The following is a 27020-nucleotide window of genomic DNA, read 5'->3' as shown; positions in this document are numbered from 1 at the left end:
GCGTGCTTAATGAATTAAGTCTCGAAAGCCTGTACAGGTCGGCATGTCCGTGTAGGACGTTACGCCCAATAGCAGAAGAAGAAATCAAATAATGAATTAAATGTCTTAAACTACCTCCCTACTTGCAAAATCACATGAAAATTAGTGATATTTTGGCTGTCGGATATCAACACCAACGACCATTAATCAAATTTCGTTTGCATCAGTTCTAATAGTTTACTATCTGTTAGATTTTATGAAAGAATTGACAGCTCAAGTCATACGCGATTTTCGTAGTACCGCGACGATCTCAGATCGTCTATTTCCAGCCGAACAGTTTTGCGTTTCCATTACACGATTCTTCTGCCGATTCGAAAATGGCGATTTTATGAACGTATACACATTAACACATGTTTTTACCGTATGGAAATTACTAAACATATTTAAACGAGTGTTCTCCCATGAGCAGGGTCCCAACAATAAGTTTAAATAACAAAATGCACAGTTTTCTTCGCACCTATCAAAATTTTACAAGCAAAGTTTCATGCCATCCAACCTGTGAAGGATGACAAAAATTGCACGAATAAGATTCCTCGAACTCTACTCAATTTTCCGTTGCCGTGGCAAACGGTGATTTTGAAAGGAGTTTGCAAGCAGACATCGTTTCGTCGAAACGTGGCTAATGCGAAACCATACAACAGTACAGAGGGAAGAAAAAAACTCTCCAAGCGAGGAAAGCTCCGCTGTATGGCCATGCCACTAACAGATGGCGCCACCAGTTTTTTGCTATTTTTAAAATGAGTGAGTCGTTTGCCGTTTGCTAAACGAAGTCTTTTTATATTCCGTTTAGGTTGAGAGCTTGAGTCGTTTAGAAACCGTTTAGTTGTCGTTTAGTGGATTTGTGACACTTGGGTAATTAGTCAAAATATATATATTATCAACAATTACCGTTTCTTTCTAATTTATGTTATGTTTTTGGTAAAACCTAAAGTTTTTATTGACTTCATGTTTTTCCAATGCAAATATTTGAAATTTGTCATGAATTATAGCGTTTTTGTTGTAACAATATGCTACGATAACCTTTTTCTTCCAAATATTCTCCTCAGTACGCAATGTCCCCTTTCACAGCTCAATTTCTAAACGGATGGATAAACGGGCAGCCGAATATAAGGTACCCATATAAACGGCGCTCCACTACAACTTAAAATCGCAGTTCAAAATATTTTTTGACACATTGGTCGGTCAAGTGGACCAACATAAAAATGTTGCTTGGGAATATTTTAAGGCATGTAACGCTTATCCAATGTAACGTAGGGGTCTGAGCCTTATGTTTATGCTTTTTGGATGTTATCTGTTTCTTTTGCACATTTGTCACAACATTTCACAAAATACACTGAGCAAAGCAGTACAAACAAAAATACACCTACAAAGTGTTCAAAAATGTGTGTTCTGTCCGGGCTATGTGAACGGGACACAAGCGGCTCCAGCACTGACAGCTGTCAAAGGCTGTCAAAACCGCTGCCCCGATTGCGTATTGTTGTGCAGGAAATTTTCCCACAAGCTAGCCAGAAAAACACCAACCCTTCGCCGTTCTGCAGTCGGTCCGGAAATCGTTAGGGTAAGCTTCCCTCCTTTTCCCCCGTCCCGTCCTTTCCTTTGTTTTTCCAACGTTCGATCGGTTTTGCGAAGAAACGAAAACAGAAGCTAAACGGTGCCGCAGTTTCTGTTTCGTGCAATTGTTCGCGGTGTTTTCATTGTGCGAGGAACTTTTCCTGTCATTGCAGTGCTTGCGTGCGATAGAGAGAGTGAGAGAGAAAGAGAGAAGGCGAGCGAGTGTGTGAGTTAATCTTGAGTAATAATTTCTGTCAAAAAAGCAAGTGAAAAGTGCACAAACAGCATACACATACACACACTCCAACACAAATCGTGTCCGTGTGCAGAAAAGAAGAAGCAAAACACTTCCCGAAAGGTGCGAACGAACTGTCTTCCCTGCATCGGTGCTCTACGACATACCTCCCCCTGAGTGCTCATATCCCCCCTCCCACTCGTACGGTGTTATTGATTGTTTTAAAAGAAATCTCTGTTTTTCTCCTCCACCCCTATCCTTTTTGCTCCCCGCCATCTTTTAGCTCGACCGGAAAAGCAAAGAGAGCAACATCCCACCACCACCAGGGCCATAAGGGGGCAGGATGGCATTCAGCGTGCTGAACACGGTGGCGAAGCGCACCGCCGCGAACGTTTATGTAACCGGCGGCGGGCTGCTGAAAAATGTCGCCGCTTTATGTAACGGGCAGCAGCCGGCCCGGTCCGCCGGCAAGTGGTTCCCGGACGAGCAGTTCATCGACCAGTTCAAGGGGCCGGTCATGTACCCGGACGAGGTGACGTCCCGCTGGAAGCTGCCGCCGTGGAACAGCAAGATTGCGCCGGTTGAGAAGACGGTGCGCAACCTGAGCCTCAACTTTGGACCGCAGCACCCAGCCGCCCACGGCGTACTGCGGCTGGTGCTCGAGCTGGACGGCGAGACGGTGATGCGGGCGGATCCGCACATCGGGCTGCTGCACCGCGGCACCGAGAAGCTGATCGAGTACAAGACGTACACGCAGGCGCTGCCGTACTTCGACCGGCTCGACTACGTGTCGATGATGTGCAACGAGCAGTGCTACTCGCTCGCGGTCGAGAAGCTGCTCAACATCGACATCCCGCTGCGGGCCAAGTACATCCGCGTGCTGTTCGCGGAGATCACGCGCATCCTGAACCACATCATGGCGGTCGGTACGCACGCGCTGGACGTCGGCGCCCTCACGCCCTTCTTCTGGCTGTTCGAGGAGCGCGAGAAGATGATGGAGTTTTACGAGCGCGTGTCGGGGGCGCGCATGCACGCCGCCTACATCCGGCCGGGCGGCGTATCGCAGGACCTGCCGCTCGGGCTGCTGGACGACATCTACGAGTTTGCGTCCAAGTTCGGCGAGCGGCTGGACGAGGTGGAGGACGTGCTGACGACCAATCGCATCTGGGTGCAGCGTACCGTCGACATCGGCGTGGTGTCGGCCGAGGACGCACTGAACTACGGCTTCAGCGGCGTGATGCTGCGCGGTTCCGGCATCAAGTGGGACCTGCGCAAATCGCAACCGTACGACGCGTACGATCTGGTCGAGTTCGACGTGCCGATCGGCACCAAGGGCGACTGCTACGATCGCTACCTGTGCCGAGTGGAGGAGATGCGCCAGTCGCTCCGCATCATCGACCAGTGTCTGAACCAGATGCCGGCGGGCGAGATCAAGACGGACGACGCGAAGCTGACGCCGCCGTCCCGCGGCGAGATGAAGCACTCGATGGAGGCGCTGATCCACCACTTCAAGCTGTTCACGCAGGGATACCAGGTGCCGCCGGGCGCCACCTACACCGCGGTCGAGGCGCCGAAGGGCGAGTTCGGGCTGTACGTCGTGTCGGACGGCTCGAGCCGGCCGTACCGGTGCAAGATCAAGGCGCCCGGGTTCGCCCATCTGGCCGCGCTCGACAAGATCGGCCGCCACCACATGCTCGCGGACGTGGTCGCCATCATCGGCACGCTGGACGTCGTGTTCGGCGAGATCGATCGCTAAGCCGCAGCGGCCTTAGCGTGTAGGAAAGGAGAAATGTATCCCGTTTCTTTTTTTGTTTTGTTCCGTTGTTATCTCTAGAGCATACAATTTTGATTCAATCGACCCTTGCAATGCGGGAATGCGAAAACGCAAAAAAAAACCTGCGACGCACCTACAAACACCCAATTGATTGGGGCAAACACGGGGAGTGGAAGTAGGAGGATAACGAACACAAAGCAAAAACACACACACACACTCTCGATGATATCCACACAAACATACCACGCCCCCTGTTTGGTGCTGTAAACCCACGAGTTATTACTGTAAAAGGAGAATAAATAATTAAAAAGCCTTAAAATCACCCTACTGTGTGTGCTTTTATTCCCCATTCCGTCCACTACCGTGTCCGTAGCTGTCAAAAGCGGTAATCACCGCGTTCCCAATAGCAAGTTGGGTAACATGAATCTTTGATATTCATTCATATCAATCTTCAGGGATGAGTAATTCGAATCTCCATAGATTCAAAAATCTCTAAAGACTCATGAATCTCTGAAGATTGAAGAATATACAAGGATTCAAGAATCTCTAAAGATAAAAGGGATCTCCAAGGATTTATGAAGCCTCTCTCTCTCTTTCTATCTCTTGTTGGCCTGCTCACGGTAGAGCACGTCGGTGTGACATGACCCGGTCAACAATCCTTCTCCAGGATGCTCGGTTCCTGGCTGCAGCACCTACTTGCCATCCACATAGACACCCGATCTCAGACAGGTCTTGCTTCAGCATGCCTTCTCCTCCAAACTACTTACTCGAGCACACCGCCAAAGATAGTCCGAAGGATGCGTCGCTCAAACACGCTCAGAGCGTTTGCATTCTCCGCTCGGATAGTCCAGGGCTCGTGTCCATAGAGGACCTCCGGGCGATATATCTCACATTTATCTCCTTTACTAGCTCGAGATTGTCGCCGTCAACTAATACACTGCTTCCCAGATGGTCTGAGTCTCAGGCAAGCAGGTACTTCGTCTTCGTCACACTGACTTTCAATCCAATTCTTGCTGCTTCGCGTTTGAGTCGCCACACACACTTTCGCTGTTGTCCTCCCGATGATGTCGATGTCATCCGCGAAACCAAGAAATTGGAGAGACCGGTAGAGGATCGTGTCATGGATATCGTTGTCTATGCCCCACGCTTCGAATGACACCTTCCAGGGCGATGTTGAAGAGCAGACAGAAGAGTCCGTCACCAATGCCTCAGACCCCTGTGAGATTCGAACGATTCCGACGTCAAGTTCGATACTCACCTTACACTACATCGCATTCACCCCTACCTCTAAGAGCCGGATCAACTTCCTAGAGCAATGGTACCGTTGCATGATGTTCCATAGCTCATTCCGGTCTATGGTGTCATAGGCCGCCTTGAAGTCAATGAACAGGGATCTGGCGCTGTCGGCACTTCGGGATGATCTGCCGTAGAGTAATAATTTCGGTCGGTGGTGGATTTGCCTCCAACAAACCCAGCTTGGTAGCTGCCGGCAAAATTTGTAACAAGGGGCGAAAGTCTGCAGAACAGGATCTGGGACAGTACTTTGACAGGCGGCATTAAGCACTGTGATGACTCGAAAGTTCAAGCAATCCAGCCTATTTACCTTGATTCATGAAGCCACAGGATTTATAAATCCATACAGATTTAAAAATCTCCAGGGATTCATGAATCTATAGGAATGTATGATTTTCAAAATATTGAAATTGCGCGATCCCATGGTACATTGGTTAACTCGCACGACCCAACAACATGCCCGTCGAGGCCTCGCATACACCATATCTCCCTGTAGCAAAACAAACTATCCGGTTGCGTGATACTTTCCAAGCAGTCTCGAAAGCCTGTGTATAGGCTGGCATGGTCACGTAGGTTGTTATGCCAACAAGAAGAATAAGAAGAAGCTCAAGCTTTATGAATCTTTGAAGCTTTAAGCATCCTGAGATTCGTGAATCTCTCGAGATATATACATCTTTTGAGATCCATGAATCATTCGAGATTAATGAATCTTTGAGATTTGTGAATCTGTCAAACCGAGATTCAGATGCATTGCATCACTTCAAAGATTCATTCAGATTCATGCATCTGAACCTGATTTACCGAACACCAGTTCTCACCGCTTACACTGTTCTTGCAGGAGAAGCACATTTCCATCCACCGGCGATGCTGCTGCTACTCGTCAAGCGGACCCTTCACAGCGCGACCGGCGGCGCCGCCGCCACCAAGCCGAAGGTGTCCGAGGTGCTGACGGCCTACCTGAAGCAGTGCAACGAACCGCCCTGGACGTCGTACTTCATCAAGGTAGCAAGCGCCCTTTTTCAATCTATTTCCTATGCTCACCGCACTCTCCCGCCTTCCACAACAGCACAGCGACGTGCGGAACGATCAGTTCGGCCGGTCGCACTTCAACTGGACGCTCGACACCGGGGCCAACTATCACATCCTGCGCACCGGCTGCTACCCGTACATGAAGTACCACTGCACGCGCCGCCCCTGGCAGGACCTGACGCTGGACGATCGGTTCTTTCGCTGCATCAAGGTGGCCAACCTGGGGCTGCCGCAGCTGTTCTACGGCCTGGCGGCCGTCTTTCTGATCCGCCACGTCGAGCTGGTGCAGCTCGGCGACGGGCGCCCCCCGGTACCGATCTACTTCCTGTACGCGGAAGACAAGGGCTCCCTGTACTGAATGGGGCGCGGCGATAGGACGTGATGCGCTAGTGGCTAAATAAATTGACTACCAAATTTTCAGTTTTGCATACGTTTTTTGTTTGTTTGTTTGTTCTTTCGCTTCACTTTATTTGTGGTTTGTTGCGTTGTGTGTGGTCTGCGGCAGAACTAAAATACATAACTTGGTTTTTATAGAGTTTGTTCTTTTTGTTTTTTTTTGTTTTTAATTGGTTTCGTTTTCTACGCACACGCCTCGCACCCTCACACAAATGGATAGTATTTCACAACACGGTGATAACGCGTTTTTTTTGCAAAGGACAAAAAATACGGAAGAAAGGCAACGGGGAAAAAACAGCAAAACCCACCTCTAATTAACCGAAGCGTTCTACAGAGGGTTGCACTACTACTGTTGGCATATTTCAACCCATCCACCCGTCAGGAAAACGGTTTGAGGAGCTTTTTTCCAAGGAATATATCCTTACAGGAAAATATGGAAGGGAGAAAGAGAGAGGGATATAGAGAGGTGATAGAAATTCGTTTCTACTCTAAACAAGTGCACAGGGATGCGGGATAAAGAGATCGGTCAGGGTGGGAGGGGGGGGGGTTGTTTCCCAGCAGCAACAATACACATTAAACTTGCGGTGCGCGCTAGCTGTGCCAAACACAAATTATTAAAACACTCTATTCTGTTCCTCGCTTTTAAATGTCTCTGTGTGTGTGTGTGTGTGGGTTCACTCCCTTTTAAACAAAGCGGAGCAGCAGAAAACGAAACACCATTAAACGCTATGCTCTACTTTAAAATTATAATAATACCGGTTGTGAAAGCGAAATCCTGCACCAAGAGTGGATATTTCGTTTTTTGTTTTTTGTTTTTTTTTTGGAACGAAAAAGATTTAGAAAAGCGTGCACTTCTCGCCCTGCGTCTCTAAGTATCTATGCGTGTCTGGGTGTGTGTGTATGTATGTATGTATACCCCCAAAATAGCCCGTTTGTAACAGTTTGCCACATAAACCGCCTAATAGTTTCACCTTTCCATCCATCCCGACCGGTTTTTCGCGTTTGTTCCGCGACTAATAATTGTTCCATACGATTCATTCGTGTTTTTTTTTCTTCTATATCTCCCATCGACCGTGGCTGAGCACGTGTAAAGAGGGGGGTATGGGGGGAAGTTGTAAACGTTACATACTACACAACTACTAACTTCATAAGTGGGTTTCCTACAACCGATCTCCATCGACCCAAAATGTTTGTTTTTGTTTTTTTTTTTTGTTTCTCCATTTCAAGAGCAATTTTCTTTTCCGTTCGTACGCTTCGCCTCGTTTTTTTTTTCGTTCGCCTATTTACCTGCTGTACACATAAGAGCAATAGATAGTTTTTTTTGTTTTTTACAAACATTTTCTTCTGGCTTGTGAAGGAGGGGAACTGAGCCTCTGCTCATCAAAATGGGGGAAAAATCAGTTAGTTATGTGGCGCGCGCCCAAGAAACGAAACGGAAATACTCTGCCCGAACGAACCAAATGCAATCCTTAGCTTGGCTGTTACTGGATAACACTTCTCTTAAGCACATCCTGAAACAAAAGCACTGAAGGTGTTGCAATCTTCAGCTTTGGCGCAGACATTTTTTTCTAATTCACATTATTTCCCATTCTCGTCGCATTGGATTGCGCTTTCCCTTGCTTGCTTGTTCTTCGTTCGATTCCGAGGGGGGTGGGGAGGGGGGTTGTTCTGTTAATTGACAATTAATTTTCCAGTTGCGAAGAAAAAGCCACGTGAGCGACGCCACGCGTCCCAATCGAGCGGTTGCGAATGGTAAAGCAAAAAACCAAACCGACCGATCGATTATTTTTTTGTTGCGAATATCGCGCACAAACAACACACATACACCCACCGGGACACCCCATCGCCACTTTTCTTCGTGTGTTTGCGTGTGTTTTAATTGCTATAGTTATAGTTTTTGGATTTTTTTTTCTTCTCCACCACGTGTCTTTCCCTCTGTCCGTCTCTTTTGCATCGCTTTTAACAAGAATTTTTTTAACCAGATTGCACACTTACGCTCTTCTACAGGATACAGAGTTCTGCTGCTGCGGGTGTGTGTGTGAGTGTAAAAGCGGCGGAAGAAATTCGTTTTTTTTAAATATATATATTTATCGTTTTTTAACTCTTTTTCTCACTTTTTTATACATAGCAAAGGAAGAGCAAGTCTACCGTTCTGTTTCTATTAATCCCGATTTACAAGCAGTCATAATACCCGCACGTGCTTGAGGAGCTCCATGCTCGACAGCAAATTAGAGGTGTGTGTCTAAAGAACCAGAACCGTACGGTCAGTGCATTCGAAATAAAGATCGTCTAATCAACGTTCATCGGTTCTTAACAAATTATAATGCACTGAGTTACTCACAAAAAGAAGCCGTCCTACCCGTCGTAATAAAGAACGTTCCTGGTCTGCCAAATAATGTTCATGGTTTAGTAAACAAATAATATTGCAATTGCGATATGAAACCATAAATATATCATCAATTGAAATGAACGAACGAACTGCGGCTAACGGCCAGTTCATCATCTAAATCAGCGGTTTTCATTTTTTTTAGAATTTTTGATGAAATTACGTAAAATGCGATGGGTCAATGACTAGATTATTCGTAGCTAAAAAAAGTAAAATTCGAAAAACGAATATTCATCCAATAATCAACACAAGCTGTACATTGTAGCAGGTTGTTCGAACTAAAAATTGCACTGCAAAAGCTCCATATTAAATAATAAAAAAAAAAATTATTAAAAAAAGCTTGTCAAGCTGCTACATGATTTTGCTGTCAAAACCCTGTGCTTGAAAAAAAATGGCTTTGCCAACTTAAGAAACCATCATAAGACCATCTTAAGACAATAGATGAGGCATCCAAAATGACATGCGTTCTTCGTACGAAGAATTTTAAAAAAATCCTATTAACCCACTTATGACCAAATTTTTGTTTTGCGTTATAGGGCCTTCCAGCTGTGGGACACTTTATTGACTCTTTCATACGTGAAATGAACTTAACGTAACGTGAATTGAACTCTATACATCCTTGTTGGACACATCCAATAGGAATTTCCAAGAAACCTGTCATAAACCGTGCCATAGAAACCAATTTCCAACCTATGAAGTTCACTTCCAATAAGAAAGAGTCAAGGAAGTGTCCGACAACTAAGAGAACACCTGGAAAACCCTGTAAAAACATTAGACGTAAAAAACACGTTCCTCCCAAATCTTCAGGGCGTTTGACAGATAGAAGCAAGCTAACAATCCAGGTGTTTGTATGAAAGGTAAAAGTGAAAAAAGGTAAAAAGTCTGAAAACCGTTGATCTAAATGAAAGAACTAGTACGATGACGCTCATGCAAATGAAGCGAATTGCTCAAGACAATGCCAAAATAGAACATCGCTTCTTCCTTACCGCATCTTCCTTTGCATTGTTTTATCATTTCTAATCTATCGTCTAAATGCTAAACAGTGTGTGTGTGTGTGCGTGGGTGTTTCAAAAGGTTCTTCCGGTCGAAAAGTGGTTCGTGATGCAGGCTTCCCACACATAAGAGGCGAATGAGCTAGACCTCAAAGTCTCTATAAAAATAAGTAAAAGTAAAGTACATACACACATACACACACACACCTCGAAAGTGGTTCTGCTTCTTTCTCACTCCTCGAATTTGGGTTTTTTTCTTCTGTCTGCTGTAACTAGTAATTTGGGGTGACATCCACCAGCTCCACACACCCACACACACACACACAGCTCGGTTCGTCGAAGTGATGTGATTGCAGTTCATAAATTCGCTATGCTTGCTAATAAAGGTGTGCGCGTCCGAGCGGTGCTAACTCGCGGCACGGCAGCGTGTGGCGTCGTGCGTGCGGCGGCGCGGCCCGACCGGAAACGAAGCGCACCTGCTATACTAATACCTGTAGTAGTTCGGCTTGAACGGGCCGGCCTTGTTGAGGCCCATGTACCGGGCCTGCTCGTCGGTCAATTCCGTCAGATGCGCATCGAGCGTCTGCAGATGCAGGCTGGCGACGTACTCGTCTGTGGGAGAGTAACCGAGCAATCAATGGTATGGAGTGAGTATACAAAAAAAAACGAAGAGCATACGAAGCAGTGCCCGCGCTTACCCATCTTCTTCGGCAGCAGATAGACGTCCGCCTTGTAGCGGCCGGGCGGCGCATTGAACAGCTCGATCAGCGCGAGCGCCTGCGTGGTGGCCGAGATCGACGCCACGAACGACGAGATGCTCGAACAGGACAGGTTCACCAGCCGGCCCTCGGCCAGCAGGATGATGCGCTTGCCGTCCGGCCCGGGCCAGATGATGTGGTCGACCTGCGAGCGCATCTTCTCCCACTGCAGCTCGGACGTGCGCAGGCTGTTCACGTCGATCTCGGTGTTCGAGTGGCCCATGTTGCACACGATGCAGCCGTTCTTCATCTTGTCCATGTGCTCGCGCGTCACCACGTTCTTGTTGCCGGTGCAGGTAATCACCACGTCCACCGTGCGGATCACCTCGTTCAGCTTGACCACACGGAACCCATCCATACACGCCTGCAGCGCACAGATCGGATCGATCTCGGTCACGTAGACGATGCAGCCGAGCCCCTTCAGGGCCTGGGCGCAGCCCTTGCCGACCTCGCCGTACCCGCACAGCACAATCTGCTTGCCGCCGATCATGATGTCCGTGGCGCGCTTCAGGCTGTTGCACGCATAGGAGAAGAAAAAAAAATCCCGGAAACGTTTGAACAACGCGAACTATGAAACGTAAGCAACCCACCCCCACTTACCTGTCGATAACCGACTCCTTGCAGCTGTACAGGCTGTCGAACTTGGTCTTGGTGATCGCGTCCTTCACGTTCATCGCCGGCACGGTCAGCTTGCTCGTCTTGGACAGCTGGTACAGCCGGTGCACGCCCGTCACGCTCTCGTCCACGATGCCCTTGATCATCTTGAACATGACCGGGTACTTCTTCAGCATCAGGTGCGTCGCGTCGCCCCCATCGTCCAGGATCATGTTCGGCTGCCAGTTTTCCGCGTGCACGCACTTGTCGATGCACCACCAGAAGTCTTCCTCGATCTCGCCGCGCCAGGCAAAGATCGGCACGCCGCTCTCGGCCAGTGCGGCCGCTACTTCATTCTGTCGATGGAGGAGGGGAAGGATAATATGCATATGTTAGATGTGTGGTCAAGGGGGATTATTTTGTGTCGTATCTACGTTGATACGCGAAAGCCCTCCGTGCCCTAGAAAGGGAATGTGCGGTAGAGATAATTATTATAATTATTATAATTTGAAGATTAACTAATAAATAATAATAATAATAATTTACGAATAATCCAAACGTTTAGCATAATGGCTAACATGTGTTCGGACTAGTATTGACTAAATCTGATTCATGAATCTGAATGAATCTTTGAAGTAATTCAAAGAATCTGAATCTCTTGAGCAAAGGTTCACAAATCTCTAAGATTTAAGGAATTTCTAGGGGTTCATGAATCTCCAAAGATTCAGCTCCAGAACTTGAGCTTCTTCTTCTTCTTCTTCTAGTTCTTCTTGGTGTAGCACGGTCATACATACGTGGTCATACCAACCTATACAGTCTTTCGAGACTGCTTGGAAAGTATCACGCACCCGGATAGTTTGTTTTGCTACAGATAGAGATATGATGTATGCGAGGCCTCGACGGGCATGTTGTTAGGTCGTGCGAGTTAACCAATGTACCATGGGATCGCGCAATTTCAATATTTTGAAAATCATACATCCCTGTAGATTAATGAATCACTGGAGATTTATAAATCTTAATGGATTCATGAATCTTTTGGTTTGATGAATCCTTTTGGAGATCCATTAATCTTTAGATAATCATGAATATAGATTAATGAATCTCTGGAGATTTATAAATCTTAATGGATTTATGAATCTTTTGGTTTAATGAATCCTTTTGGAGATCCATTAATCTTTAGATAATCATGAATCCTTGTAGATTCTCGAATCTTTAAATATTCATGGATCTTTGGATATTTGATTCTAGATTCATATAACTCATCGCTAGAGATTCATATGAATGAATCTCACCACAAGATTCATTAAACCCAACATTAGTTGTTTGGTGTCCGTGTATAGTTGCATTTATAGATTCACAGCACTAGATCATAGATCTTGCAGATGTGTACAGAAACTAGCAACAGAAATGTTCCTGTCCAACAAATTCAGATAATGTTTGTTCCAGGAATTCTTAGTCGATGAACAAACATGCTAAAAAATAGTGCAAACGCAATTGTATTACATCGTTAATAGTATGTTTTTGCTATATAATATTTCGTTTTTTAACAGTAACTAAATTAATTATTCAAATTATTGCATTCTTCCTCGGATGACATATTCGATTTGAGCCTTCCTCATTGTTAACTCGTAAGACCAATCACCGTGGGCATAAGCCTTTCAGTAAGGCTGTTTCTAATCTGATATGGGCTTTATATTTTCTGTTATACTTTTAAGCAAATAAATCTAGTTAGTGATTGAATGAAAGTGAACATTAGATGAAAGGATACAGTGAAATCGCTCTAAGCTATACCGGGCAATTATCTCTCTCCTACCGGTCAAACGGAAACCTGTCAAACAAACCCACTCTAAACGGACGAAAGTTGTACACGTATTATAGACAATAGTTAGAGTCTTTTTACAAATCTTTCTTGAATGAAAACGGTTCTATAATGTTCCTAAACTTCCTGTGCTTATTATTATTTCCACACTTTTTACTCTAGTAATTGATAATTATTCCTTTTTTCATGTAATTACTTGCTATTAGTGTGGTACAAATCAATTATATTACTGGTAATCCCGCAAAATAAAGCACTTCCCGTAGCTCTGATCATGAGTCAGGATCGTTTGAGTCGGGAAATGCAAATATTCGACAATTTTTTTGAGTAAGTTAGAGATTTCAAACACAAAACAAAACGAGATTTTTTAACACGCATTAGCATACAACATCAACATTTTGACACTTTTTCTCTAACACTATAATCACATAATAGTGCCCGTGCCAAGTGTTACGAGTCAATTTCCAATGTCTCAACAGCTGTCAAATGTTGTAATTGCATCACAATCATTTTTCAGTTCTTCCACATGATATTCAACACGTCTCAAACACAAGGATTGAGTTTGACAGATCTATGAATCTTGTGCTGTGTTGAAAATCATGTGTAAGAACTGAAGTTTTATTATGATGCAAACACACCATTGACAGCTGTTGACAAACATCTTGAAGGTGGTGAATAATGATGAGCGCATTCGAAACATCTCCCTTGGAAAACTCTGTTTAGTCTCTCATCAACGTGAGGATTTTGACAGTTCGTTGATATTGCATGTATCTTTCAGAAAGAAATGTATCTTTAGGATGACTGTCCCTTCAAAGCGTAATTCTTTACAGGATTTCCAAAAAAAGTGTCATAGAGTGCAATTTCCATCATATAAAATTCACCACCTATTTGAAAAAATCAAGGAAGGGTCCCACAACTATGAGAACCTCTGGAAAATATATCTCTTTTGCCCATACTCCCCATTCGCTGCGCTACCGTTGTTAAGAAACTACTTGTAATATCATTTTTATACCGTTGCTATCAATACACTGCATTCCAAGATTTGCACAAGCAATTCGTTCCGATGGTGTTGACAACTATTGTGACAACCTCCCTTGTTGTTAAAGCCTTGTACGATTGCATAACTAGTGCAACCATTCCAGCGGCATCACATTCTTTGCACACATATGTCCTCCCTTGTCCATAACATCTTAACAGGAGCTTGCTGTAACGAAATGGCAGTCCAAAGCTGCCTACCAGCGCGAGGTGCTGAAATCCTCTTCAAACACACGCGGACCGACCCCGACCGTTATCTTTTCACGAGCAAAACAAAAATCCGTCCCACAAGCAAAGCATTTGCTGTTAGCCGGTGCTCGCGTTCTAGATGCACACACCGGCGATGAGCGCAGTATTACATTGTCCCAGATTGTATTTCTGTGTGTGTGTGTGATGAATTTCCCTTAACGACTGAATTGATGCTCGCTTGTCAACACACTCAGGCAAATCTGGACAACAGCAGCAGCAGTAGCAGGCCGCCGAGATTGAGCAAACATAGCTTGGCGGGTTGGGATAATATTTGCCCGAACGGGTTTAGGGTGGCGCACGTGATGCATCTTAAAACCCTCTCGCGGTCGAACTACTACGAGAACTAGCACACACGGGCTGGAGGAATTGCAGCAGCAGGCGGGGGTTGCGAGGCAAGATATAAACCTTCCCAACCTCGCCCTAGGCGCAAAGCAACGCGCGTCACTCAGACGCAACCCCGACGACATGCACATGAACGACGGCAATTGAGCAATAAAGCGACAGGCACGACAGATAGTGGGGTCGGGCACACTCTTCTTCGAATGTACAAGCGAAGCAAACAAGCGAAAAAGAAGAAAAAAAAAAAGCAACAAAACGGGGACAAACGCAAATGCCTCGGCGGGCCAGTGAGGTGGAGATGCTTCTAGCCAGTAGGTAGGGGAGGTGGCAATTCATTATCTATAACCGCGACGCAAAGTGCGAGAGAAGTTCTGTTCACCTTCACCTGGCGTCTTCCAAAGGTGCTTCTAATAGCTCCCTTCCCTTTGTGTCCACCAAACAGACACCCTCTGTCTCTCTTTCTGTATCTCTCTCTCTATCTGTTTGGTCCCATCATTTTATATCGCCATCATCAGCACAATGTCGTAAATTAGAGGGCGGGACACCATAGGAGGTGAAGAACATCTAAAAGTAAACTGACCATACCCCTCACCTCACCCGCACACACAAACTTATCACTAACGCAATCGAGGTTCGGGACGGACGCACCACCCGTCGAGTGGTAGAAGCGAGCGGTGCAACATCCCGATTTCCGGCCATCAGGTCAGCAGGTACTAGAGAGCCCGTCAAGTGCGCCCCAATGATCGATTGCATGTTTCGTTGTGTAAGCAGAGCAAACTTACACAGCGGGCAGGTGGTGGTGAGCACACTGCTTCTCCTGCTACATCCACTAACGGGGCCCAGCAGCACCAAGCGACACCAGGCTTAGATCATAAAAAAGGAGAGAGTACGTAGTTGAGTGATTAGTGCACACAAACACACAGCACTCGACATAGGGGGAACATAGCAATAGGCTGGGGTATGGTGCATTTGACCAAAAAACGACGTTCTTTCTCCTTCTTCTCAACGGCTTGATGAAATCAAATTAAAAAAAAACTGTGGTCCACCCAACTAGTGGTGGGAGCTCAAAAGCAAACCTATCCGATTTCAAATCCGTGTTCGGAATCGATTCTGGAGCCGATTCCGATTCTGCAGTCGAATCCGAAGTTGACTCCGGAATCAGAATCGGCTCCAGAATCGAAATCGAACTGAGAATCGCAAATTGCTCCGACAACGGAATCAGAATTGATTCCAGAATTGAAAATAGCTCCGGAATGGGATTCAGTTCTTGAATTGCACTAAGAGAAGCAGAAGCAGTCCGAGAATCTCCATGAGAATGGATCGTTTACAAATAATTTTTGATTCTTTGCGGCTATCAATACTTAGCATCAGAGCTGCAAAATGTCACTGTCAATGTCATAAAAAAATCTGACTGAAACAAAATCCATATCAGCGTCCAAGCATTTGTGATAATCAAAGGTGATACTCAAAACGATTGATGTGATCACATCAAAAAATGTGATCACATCAAAATACTTCGTGACATTTTTATGACCAACGCTTGATCAGTCACTAAGTCATGACTTTGTTTACTGTGATCAATTCTCATAGTCATGAAAAATTCCGACTAAAACCAAATAATATCAGCGTGACGGTAGAGCTCGTCAGACGTTGATGATGATCAGACGTGACACTCAAACAATTGTTGCGACCATCGCATGCTTGGTGGCATTGCGTGCAACCAACTCTTGGTCAGTCACTTGGTCGTGACATTATCAGTCGGTTATGGAAGATATGCGGTGCGTTCGAGTGGTTCCAAGAAACAAAATGAGCATGGTTTCTCGCTCTGTTTGACGCGACGGAGCTCTGTTGTTGCTTGGGACAACACGCCAAGTATATTCCAAGAATGTCATGATTATCACCGCCAGAAAATGTTGGGACCAAATGAGTGACCAAATGAGTTGGGTGGTAAACAAAATGTCACTAAGCATGTGATTGACCCACCAATTGTTTGATACTCACATCTGATCATCTCAGTAGTGAACGTGAGTTGATTTGAACTCCGATTCTGATTTCGGAGTCAATTCCGATGCAGAAGCCGATTTCGATTCCGGAACCGATTCCGGAGCCAAAACCGGAGCCGATTCCGGAGCCAATCCCGGAGTCGATTCTGGAAACTGTTTCCGGACCTACCTATCCGGAATCGATTTCAGAAAACTCCGGGGCTAGCCGGTATCGATTCCAACAAAACCTTCATTTTTCCCATCACTACACCCAACGATACTGCCACCAAATAAAAACATCTGAGGCGCCGTACGCCGAATCAATGCCTAAGCGCGGCCGACAAAATGGTGAATGAAAAATCAAATTATTATCAGCAAAAAAAAAAAACAAGGTGGCACTAACCTGGGTCGAGTAGATGTTGCACGCCGCCCATCTCACGTTCGCACCGAGACAGATGAGCGTCTCGATCAGGACGGCGGTCTGCGCGTTCACGTGCGTGCAGCCGACGATGTTCGCACCCTTGAGCGGTTTGTCGTCGAGCGCCTGCTTGCGCAGCGCCATGATGCCCGGCATCTCCTGCTCCGCGATCTCGATCTCGTGCCGCCCGAACGAGTGCTGCTTGATGTTGCGGACGCAGAAGTCCGCATAGCCCTTCGAGTTTTGCTGCACCTTGTCGCGCGGCGACAGGTCGTCCTCCTCCGAGCTGCTCTCGGTGTACGAACCTGGCGGGAAAGGTGGGAATGCGTGTAAAACAGGATAATAATCAAGCGATCGATGCGGTCATGTGTGTTCTGTCACATGCGTGTGTGTGTGTGCATGTGCGCGAGTTTGCCATTTTTGAATGAAACGCCCTGGGATGGCGTTTGTGGGTTGATTGCAGCCGGGCAGACACTTACTCATGCTCATCTTGGACGACGAGAGTGGTTTCGTTGGCTGGTAGGACTGGTAGGTAGGGTTGGCTCGTTGACTGGCAAGTTGCTGCGGCTGCGACTGGAGTCTCACTGGTCGGGCTAGAGTGCCTGGGGTTTAGTTTCACCCACTCACACCGGCCACTTGGGAACGTGTTTTACAATACCACCGGAACGAACGTCTGTGTGTGTGAGTATGTGTGCAGCAAGTAAGATAAGGCGGCACACCACAACTATGGCTGGGGCTTTTAGAGAAAAACCCTTCGCGCACCTGGCCGCCGCGAAAATTCGGTTACACAACGCGCAAAAACACTCGCTACAGTACACGCCGCTTCCAACACCGCAGTAGGCTTCCGGTTTGAGATGAAACGGCCTTTTGTTTCGTTTGTTCTAGTGTTGTCGTTTAGTGTTTAGGTTGATGGACGATTCCGCGCGTGTCGCGTGTATTTCCCGAACGTTACTGCGTCGCACGATCCGCACTGGCCGACTGCCCGACCGACACTGCTAATCGATGGCGCGTATCGCGATAGCATAAATACAGTTTCCCTCTATAACCGAGCTTCTCCAGTCTGGTGTGCGCACGCAGAAAGCGTTCTATCTGCTCCGGTGGATCGGCAAGAACTGGCGCACGGCGCCTCTTTCGCTGGGACCGCGTACGATCACGACCGTTCCGTTGAGATAGTAAAACGCGCTCAATAAAAAAAAAAACTACGTCAGTGGTGGTGGGCCTCCGGGCTCGATCGTGGTCCGAAATAAAGAGGCAAACAAAACAAAATAAAACAAAAAAAAGAACACGAAACACACTGGTCGCTTCACCAAGGCTGCGTCGTCGCACTTCGTTCGGCGTGCGGGTGCGCTGGCGCGCGTCACCAGTCAGCGTAAATTGGCCAGGCTATCTGAAAAGGAGAATAATAGATAAGTGTTGTGTGTCATCAATTGATTTCTTCGTTGATGGGGTTTCGAGGCTGATGTAGGCGAGGAAAGTAATAAACGAAGAAACCAAATCCCTTTGCCCACTTTAAACGCGTTGCTCCCAACCCGCGGGCGTGTATCTGCTAAGACATGTTGGCTCTTTTAATTATGACAAACACACACACATACAAACATATTTTGTCCGGACTATCTAACGCAATTAAAATAGTGCCCGAAAGGGGTTGCGCCTTGTGTTTGCCTTACTTCCCTTCCCAATGTAACCCTTGCCCGCACAGGTGCGGACACCTTGCAAACTGCATTCATTGTTTTTTTCTGCCACCCCACGCCCCCTCCCCCCAACCGCGAGAGAGCTCGTGGACCAATCATATGACATTTTTCAACTAGTGATGGGTTAAGTTGGTTAAAATCCGGAATCGACTCCGATCCTACTCAGGAAATTTCGGAGCCGACTCCGGAAGGTAGAACCGCCTAGTATTATCTGGAGCCGTTTGAAATCGGAGTCATCTGGAGTCCTCCAGAGTCGTCTGGAGTCCTCCGGAGTCGCCCGGAGTTGTCCTGAGTCATCCGGAGTCGGTTTCGTCCGGTGTTCCTAAGTTATCAAAAGTCGTCCGGAGTCTTCCGGAGTTGTTCAGTCATCCGGAGTTGTTCAGTCATCCGGAGTCGTCCTGAATCGTCTGGAGTCGGTCGCAGTCATCCTGAGTCGTCTGGAGTCGGTCGGAGTTGTCCTGAGTCGTCTGGAGTCGGCCGGAGTCTTCTGGAGTAGGAGTCACTGTTTTTTGTGGTCAGGCATTTCATCTCCGACTCTGACTCCTGCTGGCTTCGGTCGACTCAAACCGCTATTCTTAGAAAGAAAGGTCTGGTGAAGTGCACACGCAAAGCCAAAGAGGAAAAAAAAACTGGGCTAAGGTAATTCTGGACGACTCCAGAGGTAATTCCGGATGACTCCGGAGGTAATTCCGGATGACTCCGGATGTAATTCCGGATGACTCCGACTCTGGGTGGAACTATTGATTTGATTGCTCCAGAGCGCTCACCACTACTTTCAACCCTTCCCTCCCTGTCGCAACGACAACTCGCGCAAGATTCAAGCGTGGCGCGTTGCTTTATTATTCTAAGGCAGACATGTCAAACATACGACCCGCGAAGAGCTTTGGCAGTTATTTAAATTAAGCAGAAATAGATTGTAAATTATAAGATAATAAAAACGGGTGTATTAAAGTGTATCCACTCAGGTAGAAGGTTTCAACATTCAGTTTTAATAGTTTGATTAGCGAAGAGTGAAGTAAGTTACACTTAATTACTTGTTCGGGAAGGTATTCGCGAGGATGGCATGTAGCAAGTGTTTTAGTACTTGTTTCCTGAGAGCACTCTTAAGTCGGACTATTAATATTTTCACCCATTTTCCGACATTGAGTTCGGAAAGTTCGGAAATCATGTATTGGAATACCACTTTCTTCACTTCATTGATGAGGATACTTTTCAGATATGGTTCTGCAAAAATCAGGTCGATACATTTAAAAGCCATGAAAACCAAGCACTCAAAACAGGTAAGAACTGTATGAGGTCGACTTTATGCTGGTAGTCCCTTTTGCTCAACAAAATGACCACAAATCTATCCAATATTTGCCGATATAGTGATAAATTTTGATTTATCGTTAGTGGTCATTACCGTTGTCAAAATGCAGCATTTGTACTGTATACGAGGCAATATACGAGGTTTAAAGTACTGTCCAAGTAGCCTAAACGTTAGCAGATATCTGAAGTTATTGAATATGAATTATTAAATTTCCGAGTAGGCACGACCGCCACGCCATTGATGTAAAGCATGAGTAAATTCACGAATTTCATGTACTGTTTATTGAAAGCTACGAAAAAAATGTAAATAAGATTCTAGGTCCAAGAATAAGCCCTTGATGATTTTTGCCGATTGAAAGTACTCCCATCCCACCGCCACCCAACTGCGGCCCGCGAGGATATTTTGAACCGAGTTTGACATCACTGTTCGAAGGTTTGCATGGTCGACACGTTGATGTCGCGAGGTGTGTAGTTCCGGAGGTGGGGGGAGGTGAGGTAGGTTTAATTAAAATTTATGATTTCCCATCCCCCCCCCCCTTATGCCCCCAGACGGAAGATAAGAATTCTACACCAGCACTTCCAGCTTGCTCCACACCCTTGGCTGTGCTACGACGTATTTAGTTTAACAAAATTCTACCCTGCTAGATACTGGCACTCGGTTTGCGCGAATGATAAGCGCCAGGGAATGGGCAAAGCAAAAAAAGAACGAAAAAAAAACTAATTAAACCACCTACACGCACATACTTCGACATTAACACAAAAAAGGCGATCGTCAGCACCGTCGCGGTCACGTTTGCGCCCTTGCGCGCTCTCCCAATAATTCCCCATAAAGATGTTCAATATGCACATAAAAACGTCCTTTAAAATGACAACAAACAGCCAAAACCACCCAGCCATTGGTCAATCGATAGCAGAACGCATGCCGAGAAGGGTTGAGAGAGAAAATGGCAAAAACCTTAGCTCGGCCGACGTCATGCACAACCCATGCCATCCGTGCGGTTCGTGCCGGGGAGGAATTTTTTGGAGAACTGGCTGGCGAACGTGCGAGCCGATCGGTTGGCTAGGCGCCATTCGGCTAATATTTATGCAATGGCACACACACACACACACACACCAAGCGATGTGGCACGGAAGATTGCACCGAAACCTTGCGCCCCTCCACGGTCGTAATGGTGTCATGTCGCTGGGTTGCTGTAGTTGGGTTCTGCGCTTCTCTTTTTATGCATGAGAGTATTTTTGCATCTCATCAAATGGAAGGAAGTTGGAAGCAACTAAAAAAAAAAATCGATCCATCATGTGTCTCTCGCGGGGGTTTCGTTTTTTTGTGCTTGTCTCCCATGCTGCAAATTAAAACAGTCCGTAGCAGCAGTGGCTCCGGTGACGCTAGCTTGCTATCTTATTACGATCGCTAAGCAACTAGGCACGTGATGTACGCGCAAGCACACCCAGATGTGCGGGAACTGTGACTCGACGTTTCATCGATTCTTCTGCCGGAAACAACACTCGGCGCACTTATTCTGAAATGAAAATAAACGAAAAACGAAACAACCACACACACACACACACACACCCTAGACAAAAAGGGGTAAGGCCAATGGCAGCCAGCTGGAAGCGGTTCCGCTTCCCACACTTGCTTTGTCAAAGCTGTTAGTACATTCGCTAATCAAATGCTCTATTCACACCGGTGCGCTGATGGGGGGAAAGCTCGTTACCCGCGACTCGCCTGCTTGCCGCATTTTCCATCTCCTCTGAAGAGATGTTAATTTCAATATAATTTACACCCGCCAACAGTCCCAGGTGTCTATTTCTACAGCTTTACAGCGAGCGAGCAAAAAAAAAAAAAAGAAGCCGCCACGAACGAACCGGAACACGAAGAACGCCGGAAGCGGTGGCGGCGACATCGACGGGGCAAAGCAATAAAGCCCCGCAAAACGTTATCATGTGGCAACACACGCACTCACCACGCGCAGAATGTGTCACCCCCTGTGTTCGGTGGGGAAAAGTAATAAAAACGAGTCACCCCCTCCCAATTCAATCCAATCACGCGTTCGGGTGGTAATTGAAAAACAAAAAAAGTACTAATACGACTTCAGCTCAATCGTCGGACCGGTCTCGGGCCTCGGTTTCTCTGTCCGGCCAGTGGAGGAGTGGAGTGATGCCGCTGGGCACAGAAATGTGGCACGAATCTATTAAGTCACCATCACCGATCACTTGACAATGATTTACGCGCCATTTGTCCCCACCACGGCTCCGTTCCGTTCTAGCCATTCTAGCGATTGCAAAACACTGGCGTGAATTGGCGGCATGATGATGGGTGCTGGATGAGGCGAACCAGAAGAAAAAAAACAATCATAACCATCATCATTAAATGTGTTATTGTAAAACGCGGTGACGCTTCGTGGGCGAGGTGGTAGTGTGAGACACCAATAAACGAGAAAATTGAAATAAAAGGTACATTTGTACTAACATTTGCAAGAAATTAAAAAAAAGTAGCAAAAAGCAAACCAAGGCCTTTTGTCTCAGAGCGAATATTGAAGCCAATGATCTCACTTTGAGAGGATTCTCTGTCATTTTCTAGCATTGATTCCATCCTCGGATATCAGAATTTGTGTGAAATGCTGCTTAGAATTTACATCGAAACAGAAACAAAATGTATGCAAAACCAACATTGGCAATTTGGTTTGGCAATTGCACTGGAACCGGCACAAATAGCCACTGGTCGCTTTGGCGTCCGGCAGTAGACCGGTTCCAACGTGGCGGTCGATTAATTGTTAATTGATATTAGCCCCTTTTGGGGGCCGCTCGCCATTTAACACCCCACGGGAGGGTTGCCGACTGCTGCTGATGCTGCTTGTTTTTCCTCGCAATATTACTACTAAAACGAAACAGAAAGCAAACAGATTAACGCAAAACATCATCATTATTCGTTAGCTTGTTGGAAAAGAGAAGAAAAAACAAGCTCAAAACTGCATCAATAATAACTGGGCCGAGCAACCAGCTGTACAAGCTAGTGGTGGGAGCTCGGAATCGAACCTACCCGATTCCATGTTCGGAATCAATTTCGGAACCGATTCCGAAGTCGACTCCGAATCCGGAATCGGATTTGGCTGCGGAATCGGACACGACTTCAGAATCAGAATTGGGTCCGGAATCATAAATGATCTGGGAATTTGCTCCGGAAACGGAATCAGAATTGACCCCAGAGTTGGAATCAGAATTGACCCCAGAGTTCGAATCAGCTGCGGAATGAGAATCAGTTCTTTAATTGAAATAAGAAGTTTCAGATTGGAAATCAATGTTGTTTGTTGTTTGTACAGTTTTGAGAGGCTTTGGCTCCAACGGAGTTCTTTCGTCTCTTTCAGGGAAATACGGGAATCTCCATGAAAATGGCTCGTATACAAGTAAATTTGGATTCTTCACGACTATATATACGGACTAGTGTTGGGTTTCATGAATCATTCGGTGAGATTCATTCATATGAATCTTCAGTGATGAGTGATTCGAATCTCGAGTCAAATTTTCAAATTCACATTCACGAATTTTCAAAGAAACATGCATCTCTAAAGAGTTTAGAACCTTCAAAGATTCAGGAATCTTTAAAGATTCTCGAATCTGCAAAGATTCACGAATATCAAAGTATTGAATCTATGGCCTTCGAAAATCCATTAAAATTTATATATCACCAGGGGTTCATGAATCTTTAGAGATGTATGATTTCCAAAACATTGAATTTGTCCAATACCACTTAAAACTTGCCCTATGTGGGTTCAGGTCTCGCATGGACCGTCTCCCCGTAGCAAAACAAAATATCCGGCTGTGTGGTACTTTCCAAGAAGTCTCGAAATCCTGTGTATAGGCTGGCATCGCCACGTAGGTTGTTACGCCAAGAAGAAGAATACTGAAAAGCTCAAGCTTAATGATTTTTTGAGATTTATGAATCCTTTGAGATTCTTCAATCCCTGGAGATACGTTAATTTTTCAAGATGTAAGAATCTTCCGAAATACATGAATCTTTCGAGATTTACGAATCTTTCGAGATTTACGAATCTTTCGAGATTCTTTGAAGATTCATGAATATTCAAGAACCGAGATTCAGATTCATTGAATCATTCCAAAGATTAAATCAGATTCATGAATCTGAATCAGATTCACCCAACACTAATACGGACCCAAACACCTTTTCTTATGGAGATGCCGAAACCGATCCCGATTCCGAAAATAATTCCGGAGCCAATTCCGATTCCATCGCCGATTCCGGAATCGATTCCAGCAAAACTTCGGAGCTAGCCGGAACTGATTCCGACGAAAACTTCATTTTTTCCCCATCACTGATACAAACGGTGTACAGCGCTTAACCGATATGGCGCGGGTCACGTGCAAGTTTGCTGTGTTGTGCCACAAGTGGCTCAGTGTGTGTCCCCTTCCCCCCTTCTTCCGCCGCTCCGCTGATAGTAGAATCGGGGTGAAGCTCGTCGAGACGCTGGGTCCTTAATCCGGTTGATTGAATCGGGGGGCTATTGGAGGCTTGGTTTTCGGGGCTAGTCCAAAAATATCATCAGCTTGTATGCACCACCATCCACATGTGTGTGTGTGTGTGTTTAAACAGTTTTTTTTATCGCGCGATGCGCCGCTGCACAAAACAAATTGCTTCAATGGATGACTTCACACGGCCCGCGTCCGCAAAACACGTGTGTGAGTGATTGAATGTTGAACGATATGCTGAATTATCTCGCGTATCGCGCCGCTACGACGAAGGCCACACGCGCTCTATTGCTGGATGTGGGGAGGAGTTTTGCAAACAAACAGAAAACAGCGTCCCATCTCCACCTCACAGCAAAAAAAGAAGGCCGACAAGGTGAAGGGAGCAGTTGGCTTGCGTGGAACTAAAACGTATTTGTGTGTGTGTGTGTGTGTGTGTGTGTGTGTGTGTGTGTGTTTAGTTTTTCTACTTCTTCTTCTTTTTCTCCAGCCCACTCGGGCAAACATGATGGCTGTTATGCAACCCATAACGCACCCGCACGCTGCACTCCGTACCGTTTCTGTGCATTTTGATGCTTGGAAGGATGGTTTTGGGGAGGGCGTGGGGGTCTGGTTAGGATGCAACAAAATGCAATGAATGCTGAAGCTGTGTGGGTGCGTTTTAATGGTGATCGAAAGACGAACAGGAACAAACACACACACACACACACACAAATGGGCACACACGCGCACACACTGCCCCTGACCTACATTTTTGCAACCCAAAACTGCACCTGGATGCACTTTCACATCACTGATTTTGTGGAAACACAATTGTGGCTCATATTTTGCACCTCCACACACACACACGTTTGCAACCACACAGAAGATGGATATGCTTGTGCTTCCCTTTGGCTGCGGTGCTCCAAATGGCACTATTTTGGCACGATTTCAAATGGTTTGGGTTTAGGTTTGGGTGGGCAACGCATACACAAAAAAGCACCCTCTCCTTTCCCTTTAAGCACCTTTCAAACCGAAGGTGAAAAAACACACACACACACCTAATGCACACCTTTTTCTATGGCTTCGTTCCACCGTTCGGGGTGGTGCGCGCGTGGAGATAATCCAACCGCTGGACGATGGAAATTCCATCGCAGTTTTTCCAGCCTTTTGTTGTTGTTTTTGTGTGCAGCTGTGTGAGTGTGTGTGTGTGTGCGCGTTTTTTGTTGTGCTGGAGAAATGTGGCAATGTCTGGCATGGCAAGCACGGCACACCAGAGCACCAGCGCGGAAACGTGACTACCAAATGGATCGATGGGACTTTTTTCCACATACACACACACACACAGCCACATTGGCCACATAGCAATTAAAGCAACAACACAAATGTTAAGAAATACTGCAACAGCGGCCCCCAACATCCAGCCCCTCTCCCCCCCCCCCCACAGACGCGCTGTGTGGGGAAATTTTCGCGACGCTTTCTCCCTTCCCGCCCACGTCTGTATCGCTGCATCTAGAGCGCACTGCGGCGATCTAAAAACAAAAATAATGGAAACGTACTTTCAGCGGACAAACGGTCAAGAGCAAACGAAGTCACACTTACACTGGCAGCCACGGCAGCCACGGGCCGGGGATGACGGGTGAGTGGACAATGGAAAGCCTGCGTTCCAGCACTGCTCAAACAACAAACCCGCTGGAACAGCAGGTACCGAACGAAAATAAACCTCCCCCTTCTCCCGCCCCTTTGGACAAATCGGTCCACACCGCGGATCGCGTCCTGATGCTCCACGGAGATGTGCAGACGACACGGTGCACAAACACAAGCACCCATACACACTCACGTTCCGGCACGGTGTGTTAAGGGGGGGGGGGGGGGGGCTGCGGTTGAATGTTCGCACTCTGGCCCCCTCCGTGTGTCCTCTACGGAGCCCCGCGGAAGAAGCGTCCTCGCAGGCAGCTCGCGCCCTGTGTTGAAATAGCAATTCCACGTCGCCCACATCGCCCAAAACACTCACCTGCAGCCGAGGGCGGGGGGCGGTGGTGGTGGTGGTGGTGGTGGTGGTGGTGGTGGTGGCGGGAGGACAGACGATCTCACGCGACGAGGCCACAGAACAATTGCAACGGCGTGTACGGTGCGACCAAAAACAGTTTGTATTTTTGCACCGCTGTATGCTTTGGCTGTGTGGTGCTTCTGAAGCGAAATTCACATATTTCTCCAGCCGAGCGCAACCGTGCCGGCGCGATTATCCGTGCTCGCTCCAAAAAGGCGACAGCGGCAGGCCGGATAATCGATCCGGCACGGATCGGCGGTGCGGGCCCTGGAGGGTTGTGCGAAAGGTGTATAGAGATTGCTTCGGCACAGGGGTTTTCTTCAACTCTGAAACATTTTGAACTGAGAGGCTTCTTTTCCACCACACTGCAAGCTTCGAATAATCCTATTAGTGTCTGAGTGGCGCTCCCGTGGTACAGTCGTCATCTCGAACGACTCAATAACATGCCCGTCATGGGTTCAAGCCCAGAATGGACCGTCCCCCCGTAGCAAGGATTGACTATCCGACTACGTGGTAATGAATTAAGTCTTGAAAGCCTATACACGCCGGCATGTACGCGTAGGACGTTACGCCAAATAGAAGAAGAAGAAGTGTCTGAGTGCCTATTCCTGAAATTGGTGATGTGCA

General features: G+C 46.7%; 3 protein-coding genes across 5 annotated transcripts; 2 read left to right on the top strand and 1 right to left on the bottom strand.

Moving 5' to 3' along the window:
* Positions 1-1490: 1490 nt before the first annotated feature.
* On the top strand, positions 1491-3921 carry LOC120956624 (NADH-ubiquinone oxidoreductase 49 kDa subunit-like). 3 transcript variants are annotated; one of them, XM_040378253.2, is made up of 2 exons: positions 1491-1597; positions 2109-3921. In XM_040378253.2, exon 2 carries the CDS (start codon positions 2169-2171, stop codon positions 3579-3581), a length of 1413 nt encoding a protein of 470 aa, XP_040234187.1. In that variant the 5' UTR covers positions 1491-1597; positions 2109-2168; the 3' UTR covers positions 3582-3921. The 3 variants fall into 3 exon arrangements, with proteins under 3 accessions (XP_040234187.1, XP_049464481.1, XP_040234198.1); XM_049608524.1 differs by lacking the exon at positions 1491-1597 and adding an exon at positions 1792-1816; XM_040378264.2 differs by lacking the exon at positions 1491-1597 and adding an exon at positions 1823-1948.
* Positions 1499-6570, top strand: LOC120956642 (uncharacterized protein C15orf61 homolog). The gene is made up of 3 exons (XM_040378288.2): positions 1499-1597; positions 5731-5894; positions 5959-6570. The coding sequence occupies exons 2-3, from the start codon at positions 5757-5759 to the stop codon at positions 6277-6279; spliced, it is 459 nt and encodes a 152-aa protein (XP_040234222.1). The 5' UTR covers positions 1499-1597; positions 5731-5756; the 3' UTR covers positions 6280-6570.
* On the bottom strand, positions 6336-26560 carry LOC120956632 (adenosylhomocysteinase-like 1). The gene is made up of 6 exons (XM_049608525.1): positions 26358-26560; positions 17366-18273; positions 16872-17191; positions 11054-11403; positions 10394-10965; positions 6336-10307 (listed from the first exon to the last, which is right to left on the bottom strand). Exons 2-6 carry the CDS (start codon positions 17373-17375, stop codon positions 10180-10182), a joined length of 1380 nt encoding a protein of 459 aa, XP_049464482.1. The 5' UTR covers positions 17376-18273; positions 26358-26560; the 3' UTR covers positions 6336-10179.
* Positions 26561-27020: the final 460 nt, after the last annotated feature.

The sequence above is a fragment of the Anopheles coluzzii genome, chromosome X (assembly GCF_943734685.1).
Source record: "Anopheles coluzzii chromosome X, AcolN3, whole genome shotgun sequence".
Lineage (NCBI taxonomy): Eukaryota > Metazoa > Arthropoda > Insecta > Diptera > Culicidae > Anopheles > Anopheles coluzzii.
Note: the sequence above shows the minus strand (reverse complement) of the source record. Positions and strands in the feature narration are given on the sequence as shown.